Below are 13,419 nucleotides of genomic sequence, written 5' to 3' on the forward strand. Positions count from 1 at the left end.
TTATTTCAAAATTCACAGTGGAATAATAATAATGATAAATATATCAATAAGTAATTTAAACATTTCATGAGAAGAACAAAGGAAGATATCTCTGTTATGTACAGATAAATTTATGACAAATGTACATAAAAAACAGTACTAATATTTAAATAATGTAGTTATATTAATGAAATATTTTACTTTATGAATCATGAATTTGGTGACCCAAGACATGAAGTTCATAGGTCCACGAACTAATAACTACTGTGATAAAAAGCAAAGCAAATTATGTTATATGAGCAACAAATTCATGATGAAGTTGAATGTGATATTTTGCAATGATTCAAGGATTCCTACATGTTAAGGGAATGCAGACTGTAGTTTCTTAAAATTATATTATAAAAAGTAATTGACAAGCCAAGGAGTTATTGACTGAGTATGTAAGGGCTTTATAATTCCTTTTCCTTTTTATGAAAGTGGAGCTGGACAGGTACAGATTTGTTTCCATTGCAACAGAAACTGCAAGAAAAAATACATCAACATTTTGGGTGAACCACAACTAAGAAGTAAATTGTATCTATGGTTACTGTGTTGCAGACCTTTCTCTAAACAATTTCTCCTAAATCATAAAGGTTCTTTTGCTTACTACAGTCATACCTCAGTATATTTTGATCTGACAATACTGTGAACCACTGTTCTGATATTCAACAGTGCTATCTCCCACCCTACAGAGACATAAAATATGAGAGAATTACTGTGATCAGGTGGATAATATTCACAGGGGAGGAAAAAGATGGAAATAAGAGATAATAGCACTAAGTGGTGAAGGAGGTTGTTAACAAACATGGATGTTGATGAATGGTAATACTTGTACATGCACTACCTCATTATACTAGAGTATGATCAGTATGGAACATACTGAGGCATCAAGAGTTATTTATGGTTCAGTGCATTTGCTCCTTTGTATTTCATTATATTTATCTTTATCTTTATATTTATCCACTATCATATATGTGAAAAGATATGAATAGATTTTTAAAGGTTAATGAAGACCATAGAACTTCTCTATTTCAAATACTTTTTACATTCAGCTAATAGAAAGCTGTAATCCACAAAATCTATTGGAAACTTAAAATGTACTACTTAGTTGCTGATCCTTTTGATTATTTGTTCATTTTTATTGTCACTTTTATTTTTATAGAAAACTTACATGAGCAATGAACATGAATAAATCAGTTGTATTCATTAACCAGGAATGTAACAAAGGTTTTCTCAGAAAATCAAAGTGAAAACACTTGCCTGTTATTGCCATTTCACCATCCATTACTTCCCATATTCACATGTCAGTTTGTAATCACTTTCATTTTTGCAAGTGATTACAAACTAACTTTATGAGACATGCAGTACAATAAACAAAGCAAAATGTCCACTATAATATCTGAATATGTCATTGACTCTTTCATTATCTCAATATCAACAATCAATAACCGCTCATACAAAAGGAAAATTCTCCAAACCCATTTGGATTTCTGTCAACAAATAATATGGTGATCTGGTGTGACAGTATGGCTTTAACAATTTAACAATGGTTAACCAAACAAGATGTGACCAAGGATGGTGAAGTGTTTATAGTTATTGTATCTGAGCTAGAAAATTAAGAAATAAAACAAATATGGAATATCAGACATCACAGCAAACAAAGAAAACCAACCCCAAGCAACACAGCCCTTCACCATGAGTCTGGACAAACCCAAAAATCCCTTGGTGCAATACACAATATTGGAATGCAAACTATGCAGAGGATTGAAATGTGTATGCTTTAATCTAGAATGAATGCAAATTCCTGACTTCCCGACAATACTGTGATTAAGCTGGTCAATTTTAAACGCAATACTGAAACCATATACAGCACAACAAAGCATTTGTTCAAAAGGTTAACAGTTCTTCTGACATAGATGTCCAGCCTTTACTTTGAAATCTTAATTCATTCATTCATACTTATCACTGGAAAATTGTTAATATTGTCAATACTCATATACAATACTCCTCTACTGCAGCATTCATTCATTGTAAAGAATAAAAAATACCTACTTGAATGGAAAATATTATTCTCAAAAATATAATAAAGCATAATAAAATTAATTACATCTACACTGCATATCATAATATTTAGGAACTACTAAACACATTTAATATCAACACTATGTTTGCCAAGGGGGTAGCCCAGGAATAATATTTTGAGTGTCCAGATAAGAAATCAATAGATTGCTACAACCTACAGTAAAAAAATAATAATTATCCAAGATAATGACTCTGATTAAGGACAGAAAGAAACACACTCTTCAAAAACAAAGAATGAATAACAGTGAATAAGGAGATCAAGTACAGTTAATTTAGTTAACAATTCCTTTATAATAACAATTATTAGGTAATGATATTTATGGATATTCTTTGTCATGTTTTTACTTTTGCCTTTTTTCCTAGTTGTAGTAAATCACAAATAACAATAATACTTTTTATATACTGATAATTTGGAATTTGAGCACCAAAAAATTAACAACTAAAAACCATACATAGTTTCATTTTATAATCCTCATAATTGCAATATCCGCAATTTTGAAAAGTTGTTGCACTCTGTAAAAATTCCCTTAGAAAAAGCCTGACAGCTAAACTGCCTGTTGCAAGAACATTTCATTTGATGAAAATCCAAAGGGCACTTATAGTCCAAATCCAACGGATATACAATATTTCCTATCATGTCATACTTTATTTGTGCAAGTCCAAATCATTGGTACTATGCCTTGTGTTACATCAGTATTCATAAATAAATATGAATATCAACACTAACATTGATGCTAACACTGGAAATATTTAAACAAAACCAATTTTAACAAAGGAAAAAAATATCTCCAGATTTTTTTTTTTTTTTTTTCCAAGTTGGATTTTATATTCTTTTTCCAAATTATAAATCAATCTATAATGAAAACACTGAAATACTGGTGACTTAAGTCTAATGCATTCTTCCTCCAAACTGCAGTCACCTCTGCAGAACAGGATCACTAATAGCATGCTTGGGGTCACATGTAAAGGACACCGTCACAGCATACCTGGTGCCTTTTGTGACTCTCTCTACATGATGCAGGTTCTCAGACCCAGAGGTAAAAGCAGAAACTCTTCCTGCAATGAAAAGAATCAATCAACTGACAACAGATCTAAACTGGAATATAGAATATTATAATATCAAGGAGCTTCTCACATGTACTGTTGATAAGAGTACTACATAACTCTTATTACCATGTACAACCATTTGTATACATCACCTGAATTAGTAAACATTAGAAGGACAAAAAAGTAAAAAATACATCCAAAACCTTCTACATCAGTATGATAATCACAAGACTCACAATACCGACTACACATCTCATCTATTCCTGGCTATCTATTTCCAAGTACACACAAAAGGACTATTAACAGATGTCTACCTGAACGAGGCTCAACAGTTTTGTTGGAGTCCTTATCAATGAAGATGAACCGTCCACCCTCAAAGTCATAATTATAATCAGTTAGGTATAATAATGATGTGTAATGGAAGGACTCATAAGTCTCCTGAAAAGAATAAAGAATAATGTTGATAAACTTAGAAATAACAGTAGATGAAAATATAAATTCAGTATGGCAAAACTGACAACATATAAAGTGAAATTAGTACAAAAGAAAAAGCATATCATAACAAGACTTTCTCATTTCACAGCTGCTCTTGAAAACCAAGTGCTGCCAGGAAAATGTAGCATTCACTGTAGTATTGCTTTATGAAATGTCTCTACAAATAGATGGTTCCACAAGTGCTTAGCCACAAAGTAGTCAATCAGTCAACTTCATCATCTCACCTGATTTAACTTTCCCTTGAGTTTTTTGGGAAAGTGTTTTTTCTAATAATTCTATCAGTATTGATGCTGTTATTATTTTTATTATAGACATCAAAACTGCCATAATATTATTGACATTACTAAGAGCAATATAAGATAAAAGTAAATATTCCCGAAAAACAAGGAAAAGAGCAAACGGATTAGATAGGTAGTATTAAAAATTGGCTCATTGGTTATTAACCCAATCCCACCGGGCATGTACATACATGTCATGCCCACTGTGAGTTTACTTTATTTACTGTTTTTTCCACATAGATGGCTACACCTGTATTATGTCACCAATGCACCAATTACAAGTACTGCTTGTCTTCCTACTTACCTTGATTTTCAAAAATATTTCACATTATCTTATATTGCTGTTACTCATGTCTTTAAGATTATAGTAATTATAATGTCTATAATAAAAATAACACCACTGATATTCATAACATTAGTAAAAAAAAGTTTTTCCCGCCGAATCAAGGAAAGGTGAAATCAGGTAAGGTCACAAGGTCTACTAATTGACTCCTTTGTGGCTAAGCACTTGCAGAGCCATCTATGTGCAGAGGCATTTCACACACACACACACACACACACACACACACACACACACACACACACACACACACACACACACACACACACACACACACACACACACACACACACACACACACACACACACACACACACACACACACACACACACACACACACAAATAAATAAATTAATTAATTAAAAAAAATAATAATAAATAAATAAATAAATAAATAATAATAGAATTTGAGCACAGCATTGGGTTAAATACTTGTGGAGTCACCCATGTGTAAAGACAATCATCAACTAATAGTGGGAATATGTCTATATATGCCATCCCTGATGGCAGCATCATATGGAATATACTTAAAACACTGAAGTATATAAATCAGACAATTTAAAGCATAAAGGCAATAAATTCTGTCACTGACAAAATATGTTTAATCAAACAAAAATAAACTGAAAATTACATAAAATTATTTTCTTGTTTACAAGTGGCACTCTAACAAATCACACAGTGTAAACAGATGCCCTACCTTGTCAACGTGAGGATGCCAGTACTCATCATGAACTGTTTGCGGAGGTGCAGGAGTGATGCGAGAGAAGAAGGTTGGATGTGTCAGGTAAAGCCTGTTTTTTTCAATGCCAAAATGATCCACTATAGCTTTGTGAATTTTATTTTTGACAAAACTGGAAAAAAATAGGAAGAGTTACTTTACATTATCTAACAAAAATGCTATTTGCATCATGGTATCATAACTTTAATACATTTCTCATCACCAGTATTCTCAAACTTGTGATCTTTGAACTTTCCTTTTTTTAATGCTAATTTTTTTTAGCAGACTGACTAACCATAACTTGTCATCCCTCTAAATTGCTAGATTTACTTTTCTTTCATGAAAGTATTCAACTGGCAATTGGATTTATGACATAATTACTTGTATTACAAACAAAAAACATCCTTTATAAATATGTTTGTAAAGGGGTTTACCATTTTCTAAGCTTGAATCATACTTCAAGTTTTTCATCATCTATAAAAGTGGTCATGATAATATTCTCAGTTTTCTATTGTATTTCCTGGAAATATTTTTTCTGGATCACACTATATCATACATGTACACAGCTTTTCAGACTGTTATGGTCTTCATTAGGTACACACCTATATATTTTGAAGTCTTGTTCTGTGAATAAGTTTCTCGCCTCTTCCAATTTAAAGATATTGACAAAAGCATTGCCATGTGACAGAGCCCCTGAGTGCAAGTCAAGGATAGAAGCTCCACCAGTAGAACCTCCCATTGACAGTCCCCTCTTTGCTATGTTGAGTAATGCAGCAACCTCAGATGGCTTCACAAGAGTGTCAAACACTACTCTACCACACTTCCTAGGTGTACAACCTGCAGTTACAAAGTCCTTAGTTATTAAATAAACAAAAATATACAACATATGACAAAAACACATATATTTCTTAGCCCACTTACAACTCTCTAACCTAATAATATACATAGCCATACGTTGAAATTTCAGTTCATGAAAACCAAAAGGAAAATTCAAATTCAAATTGTATTCTACCAGGAAAATGCAAAAGCTCCTGTGCATAGTCTTCAGAACAAGTAATATCGACAGAGCGGCTGAGAACCTCTTCTTTCTGTGTTACGAAGGTGACCTGAAAAAAGCCAATGATATTACTTCATTTACCATTTCCAGTAGAAATGTTACAAACCTTAATAATTTATCTTAAATGCATAACACAAAAAAATACATTCAGTATCTTTGCAATTTATCATATCTATTTATACAAAAGGAAAAACAAAATGGCTGTCCCCAAATCCACAGATGCTTTGTTACTTCTATACATTATATGAACAAACTATTATCATAAAAACAAGAAAAAAAAAAAATAACAGGCACACTGAACTGACCAAGTCTGTTGCTTTAGTGTAATAGACAGCAACCATAATACCAGTCATCATAAGAATCCTAATGAAGATACGACGCCAATCTATTTGAAGTCTTGGGGGACTACTTGTTGTCTGGGAGCTGAAAGATGACCAATATATTACTGACGAAGTAAGTAAGTACTATAGTACTATAGTAAGTACTTAAAAAATGAAAAGTAATAAATATGCTATTAGTGTAACAAGAACAAAATTAATCAAAACAAGCAAAATGACACAAGCAGAATATTTTTTTCCACATACTGGAGCTACAACTAATCAAGTACAATACAATGGTGTGTACTTGTGACTCTCTGACCCAAATGACATTGAAACAATAAATAGGGCAAAAAAGAAAAATATTTAAAAAATTTAATAAAACTATAATGGAAAACCTGATTTTTGAAGTCTTTAGTTTTGCCAGTAAGAAAGATCTATTAGAAATTATGTCATGAAATATAATAGACACCACTTACGTAGTAGGAACTTCAGCCTTATTTGTTCCGGGTGATTTGCGTGGTCCTCTCATTTTGGCCATTTCTGCTAACTTTGAAGAATCCTAAATGTGCTAACTGCTGCTATCCTGTTAACCTTGAAGAAAAATATAGTGACTATAAATTAATATATCATAATTTAATATATTGATTTGATTATTTCATTTTATTTCATTCATTTTCCCAATATACTCCCATAAAACTAATGACATTTCAATTTTCACATAACTAAATTTCTTGATAGCCTGACCACTACACAATCTGATAATTTTGTCTTTATAGAAATTAAGGAAAAAAAAAAAAAAATGTTAAGTGAACTATAAGCCATATGATTACATAGCATCACAGATATGTTGTATTTTCAATTTTCATTATTTTTTACAGTCTCTACTTGCCAAACTTCCTGATAAATCGAGACTGAAGGGTATTTTTGTTGTTATATAGACTCCATAGTTGATCATTATTCGGTCTATAGTCCGAATAAAATAAGCAGTGTGTGGCATCATGGAGTTGAAATTGTCGGTTTGTTGCATTTTTTTTGTTTGTTGCATGGTAAAAATGAGAAAGTGTTAGAACCGACTTAATCACACTTTCACTGGCAAAAAAATAATCTTTTGCCGTGATTGTAACAAATAAAAACTCATGGCATGTCCATGCATACTCTATGGCATGTGCGTACGTGCCCCCGGCAGATGGTCCCGCCATGCCATGGCATGTACGTACATGCCACCCGTCGGCAATGGGTTAAAACCTCTATTGAAAGTATGAAACAACAAAATTATATTTCCTGAATTAAAATGCACCATTGCATGCTTTGGTTCTGCACTTCATAGTCTAGTATGATAAAAAAAAGAAAAGAATCACAGCATATATTCTCATATTTTGAAGTTGGGGAATTTTTTTATGTGATTTATATCTGTCTCTTAAGCCAGAATATATATAGTAAGGGGTTTCTTGGTCTTACCAGAGTGGCTCAATTGTGTATAACCGATATAGTTTGTTTGTTTTGTACAATTTGTAATACTTTGGGATATATCTATGCAAAAATCTAATGACACAATCATAAAGAGAGGAAAAGCTGCACTCACTCATACATGAAATGATCTGCCTAAGCAAAAAAGAACATCAGAAATGAAGAATGTAAGGCACAACAAATGCCACATAGAGAGTAAGTTCATAGCGATTGGGTAGGGATCTGGTGGGTAGAGATTTGACAAGTTTTTGGTTCATCAACTCCCAGGAGTAGTTGGAGTAAAAGGGACTTTGTAAACAATTGCCAATACTTTCACATTGCATCATCATCAATAAGGGGATAACGGCAATGGGGGCGCATGGCTGCATCCACCTTTCACTTCCAACCACGTGGGTCCCTCATGGTGAGTCTCCAGGCAGGCCCTTGGCCCATCTCTAATTCCTCGTGATAGGTCTCATCAAGCTGCCCAAGCCATGACCTCCTGGGTTGTCCCACAGGTCTCCTCCACCCAGGGTTGTCTCAAAAAGAGACAACCTGATGGGCAGGGTCATCCACAGGGAAATGAGCTAGGTGCCCATATAGCCTGAGTTGGCAATCCTGGATTATGCAAGTAACAGGTCCCATGCCAGTCTCATGGTGTAACCATCGGTTGGACATGTGGTCTTGCCAACTGTACCCCATGATCCAGTGAAGGGACTTGTTACAAAAGGCATCAAGACAAGACTCCAAGGCACTAGAAAGCATCCAGGTTTTGCTTCCATAGAGCAAAATTGGCAGTATCAAGGCCTTGAAGACATGTAACTTGGTCCTTTTGCATTGATACCGACATCTCCAAATGCTCTTGTTGATCGAGTTCATGGCCCCTGTTACCAGACCAATCCGTCTATTGACTTCTTGGTCTGACAGCACAGAGATATGGACTACATTGCAATGGAAACGATATTCACGGATATTACATACTGAATGATTGAAACAAGGAACAATAGCAAGATAGGATGGCTGTGTAAAACTAAAAACTTACTGTATAATCAATTCGTTAACTTGTACTCTCGGTAACAACACTTCTCCAGGTAAAATATAAAGCACAGGTGTCTGAGAGATGATGTATATGGACTGTTTCGTCGTCAAATCAATCCCAAGTCGAGTTCTGTTTTCGATATGAAGTTGCGATCAAAAATGGTTTACCTCAAAACTAATATACAATACTGTCGCCGACTGACACACAATGCAACATTCGCATATCATAAAGTCATATGTCCAATTATCGGCGTGCTTCTCCCATACTCACAGTGACGCTAGTTTGTTTACACCCAGAAGGATCTTCTATGTAGAAGCCAAGGGACCATTTGTATAATAACTTGCGAATATGTTGAAAGGTTTGCTCTAAAGTGTGTCTCGCCTCACGCCTACTTATATTATTACACCACAATTATTTCTAAAATAACGATAGTAAAATGGTGATTGTGTAAAAGTTCCACCCTTATCAACGGATTAAATAATTAATCCGTTGATAAGGGTATACAGACGATCGGCAAACTAGGCATATAAACATCATACATAGCCTCTTGAACTAAATGCAGCACTATTCTTATCATATTTATCAGATATCACATATCAGTAATTCGGAATAACCTATGGGCGTATGCAATGATTGCAAACAGTAATTCGAAAACATAACTACCGTGTATAATTTCGTGTATAAAAAATACAGTTTTTTTTTCAAATTAAGACCATCTGAAAAAAATTAACCTCTATCAAATCTATTACAATTTTACTATCAGAGAAATTTCCGTTTATAGAAGTGGAATGGTATATGCGCTCTTTGAAGCAGTTTCCCCTATAAGGAGGTGCTCATCGTTTTCTTTTATGAATTCCACTGGGAGTACAGATGTATTACAGTATTAGAAATGCTTCATAAATTACGACAAAATATTGTACTGACATTCCAGTCTGACAATAATTTCTGAAATGCGAAACAGTTACTTGGCCTTTTAAAGTACACCTGCGTTTGTCATCACTACTGGCAGAAAGAACCGCAAACGTATGTGATGAGCAACCTGTTAGCAGTGTCCTTATTAAACATTTAAAACCATTGAAGATGACCTGACAGTTGCTATGGTGTGGACAAGACGCACTTTAGGGGCAGCTATTCAGGTAGGTAGAAGCACATAGTTCTTACACTAGCAGTAATAATTGTTAACATTCTATTTTTGCTCATAAACATCACGACAATAATAATGATGATGATGATGATGATGATGATGATGATGATGATGATGATGATGATGATGATGATGATGATGATGATAATAATAATACCATTATTAATGATAATGGCAACAATGATGACGATAAAAGAATAATAAAATTATGATAATAACAATAGTAATGATGATGACAATAATAATGATCATAATAATATTAATCATAAAAACATCAGTAATGATAACAATAATAATACCAAACAACAACAACAACACAACAACAACAAAACAACAACAACAATAATAATAATAATAATAATAATAATAATAATAATAATAATAGTATTGATGATGATGATGATGATGTCGATAATAATGGTAATAATAATATTAATCGTAGTAAAACAATAATGATAATAACAATAATAATAAAAACAACAACATCAACTCTAATTATAATGATGATGATGATGATGATGATGATGATGATGATGATGATGGTGGGGAAATACCTACAGAAGTGGCGAGGAAAAAAACAATGAGGGATCTTGGTGTAACTTCTGGACAGCGGAATGATGACGAAGAGCCTTGGTTGTGGAATGAGCAAGAAAGGGAAAGAAGGAGGAGGAGGAAGAGGCTGATGCATGTGCGTGTGCACACTGATCTATGCGGAAAAATTAAGTGTGGAAAAGCGGTTAGTCCAGATGATGTATCGGTAGAAGCATGGAAGTGTTTAGAAGAGATTGCAGTGGAGTTTTCAAGCTTGAGCATTAAAAAGATGCCTGAGAAGTGGAGAAGTATATTATACCGAATTTCAAGAATACGGACAATGTTCAGAGCTGCAGTAACAACAGAAACACAAAGAAAGGGAAAATAAAGAGAGACAATGTTCCGTAAGCAGAAGTACGGCTTCATACGAATCCAGATACGATGTCTACTTTTGGAGTGTTGATGGAGAAATATAGAAACGGTTAGGAGCTGTAGATTGTCTGTGGATTTAGAGAAAGCTTGTTACAGGGTACCAAAAGAGAAAATACAGCATTGCAAGAGGAAGTCGGGAGTGTAGAGAAGTATGTGAGAATGTTGCAGGTCAAGATCATTAAATATATTGAGTGATCTTGATGTAGGATGAGTACAGTCAAATTAATGGACATGCTCAACGCAGTGAAATTACAACTGGGGGTCTGTTCTACGACTTTTCTTGGTAGAAGTGCAGATGCATATTGGAGAGAAGGTGAATAAAAGTCAGCGTGAGAATGTTCCCGTAGGAGGAGGAGGGAGGGCGCGTAATTCTGCGGTTACAAGTAGATACAATGGATGATATTAAATATTTAGGGTCATCTATTACGACAATGGAGAGTGTAGTAGATAAGTGAAGAAGAAAAAACGGCAGTGAGACATGCAAGACTTGAATTCTGAAATGAAAATGCTATAATTTTTCCAGAGGAATAACGAAGATGTCGAATGGGTCTATTAGAGGCGCAGATCAGGTAGAAGACATTGGACACAATATTCCCAGCAATACAGTCCGACAGACGAGCTGCCGCAGAGGCTTGTCACCGCTAATGGAACTCCAATCGCTGATGTGGCCCGGCCACTACTCGGCGCTGATTTCCTCTCACACCACAACCTGCTGGTTGATATGAGAAGAGGCCGGCTCATCAATCATCATCAAGATTTTCACTCCACTTTCGGTCAACACAGTCTCAATTCCAGGTCCTCCTGACATCAACATGTGCCGCCTTGCCGAAGATGACTAAAGGGATATGCTCAGCAATTTCCCTTCAGTCTTCAAGCCAGAGCTCCGCCACAACAGTACCCCCAGTCCATTCTCGTTTCCGTCACCTGAGGCCAGAGATGCTTCACGCCGCCAAGCTTGCTTCCACAGAATTGGAGTGCATGGGCGTCTGCTCCAAGGCTGCCAGTCCATGGGCACCTCCTCTCCACATGGTCCGGAAATCAAACAACTCGTGGCACGATGCGGCTCAACCTCATCACCGAGGCGGACCATTACCCCTTGCCAAACATCACCAATTTGACAACCGGTATAGGCGACGCCCTTATATTCTCGAAAGTGGATCTCCTTAAGGGGTACTTCCAGGTGCCTGTTCATCCAGATGACGTCTCCAAGACGGCTATCATTACCCCATTTGGAAGCTACATCTTCCACTACTCCACTTTTGGGCTCAGGAACAAGAAGACGAGCTTATGGAGAGCTCCCATTCTGCATGGTCTATGTCGATGGCATCTTCATTTTCTCACAGAACCACTAGGAACACCAGCAGCATGTCTCCACAGTCCTTCTGGAGGAGAATAGCCTGGTAGTCAGAAATGCATTTTTGGAGCCAGCAGCATCGATTCCCTGTGGTATTAGATCCAGAGCCAGGGTATATGGCCACAGGCCAATACGGTCGATACTGTACTCCAATTCCCTACCCCAGCATCCATCAAGGGAGTTCTGCAGTTCCTAGGGATGATATACTATTATCACCAATTTATCCCAGGGGCTGCCAGCATTCTCGCCCCTCTCCAAGAGGACGTCGCCATAAGCAGATCACTTGAATGGTCCCATGAGCAAGAGGGAGCTTTCACAGCTGCCAAAATAGCCCTCACAAGGGCTACTATCTTAGCACGGCCCGCCCCCAACACCTAGCTCTGCCTAATGCAGTTGATAAAGTCGTCTTGGAGCAAGAAGTACACAGCAGACAACAGCCTCAAACTTTCTTCAGCCAGAAGCTCTGGCCATCTGAGCAGATCTACAGCACATTCGGCAGAGAGCTCCTGGCAGTACATCTGCTCGAAGATATGTTCTACATCATTTTTACAGCTCACAAGCCTCTGGTCAATGCCCTTTCCAGTCAGGGGATGCTTGGTCAGAGCGGCAACAACAACAGCTCTCAGCTATTGCCAAGATGGGATGCACTATGAGATAGCTCTCAGGCTCCCAGAATCCAGTTGCAGATTCTCTCTCACACATCGAGATCTCCTCCATTCAGCTCTGGGTCAACTACAAGGCTCTAGTGGCAGAACAACAGCGAGATCCCAAAACCATGGCCTACCAACCTTTGCTGGGAAAAAGTCACCATCGGAGATATGACTGTCCTCTGCGACGTAAGCACCGGCTGCTCCCAACCTGTCATACCTACCACATACTGGAAGGACATCTTCAACCTCATCCATAGATTGGCTTACCCATCTATCTGTCAGACCTCTCCCACCGTTAGAGGGCAAGAGGTATATCTTTACCATCATCAATTGCTCTACCCACTGGCCCAAGGCTTTGACCATGGAGAATCTGAGCACCAGATTCTGTGCCCAGGGATTCCTTGGCTCCTGGATCACCCGCTTTGGTCTTCCAGAACACACAATGTCCGATAGGGGAGCGAGTTTCA

General features: G+C 36.4%; 1 protein-coding gene across 3 annotated transcripts; it reads right to left on the minus strand.

Annotated features, from left to right (window-relative positions):
* Nucleotides 1-1,036: 1,036 nt before the first annotated feature.
* On the minus strand, nt 1,037-9,235 carry LOC119574278 (2-oxoglutarate and iron-dependent oxygenase domain-containing protein 3-like). Of its 3 annotated transcripts, none has more exons than XM_037921463.1 (8): nt 8,845-9,120; nt 6,833-6,947; nt 6,342-6,459; nt 5,992-6,085; nt 5,582-5,816; nt 4,959-5,112; nt 3,462-3,585; nt 1,037-3,156 (listed from the first exon to the last, which is right to left on the minus strand). In XM_037921463.1, exons 2-8 carry the CDS (start codon nt 6,892-6,894, stop codon nt 3,017-3,019), a joined length of 927 nt encoding a protein of 308 aa, XP_037777391.1. In that variant the 5' UTR covers nt 6,895-6,947; nt 8,845-9,120; the 3' UTR covers nt 1,037-3,016. The 3 variants fall into 3 exon arrangements, with proteins under 3 accessions (XP_037777391.1, XP_037777392.1, XP_037777393.1); XM_037921464.1 differs by having other exon boundaries at nt 2,910-3,156; nt 9,112-9,235; XM_037921465.1 differs by having other exon boundaries at nt 2,910-3,156; nt 9,009-9,113.
* Between the last annotated feature and the right edge of the window lie 4,184 nt (nt 9,236-13,419).

This window comes from Penaeus monodon, chromosome 6 (assembly GCF_015228065.2).
Source record: "Penaeus monodon isolate SGIC_2016 chromosome 6, NSTDA_Pmon_1, whole genome shotgun sequence".
NCBI classification, from domain to species: Eukaryota; Metazoa; Arthropoda; class Malacostraca; order Decapoda; family Penaeidae; genus Penaeus; species Penaeus monodon.

Coding starts and splice junctions, on each gene's coding strand:
- LOC119574278 (XM_037921463.1), bottom strand. CDS start 6,894: ATGGCCAAAATGAGAGGACCACGCAAATCACCCGGAACAAATAAGGCT. Junction 3,586..4,958: donor GGCATCCTCACGTTGACAAG/GTAGGGCATCTG, acceptor TATTCTTTTCAG/GAGACTTATGAGTCCTTCCA. Junction 3,157..3,461: donor AACTGTTGAGCCTCGTTCAG/GTAGACATCTGT, acceptor TTTTCATTGCAG/GAAGAGTTTCTGCTTTTACC.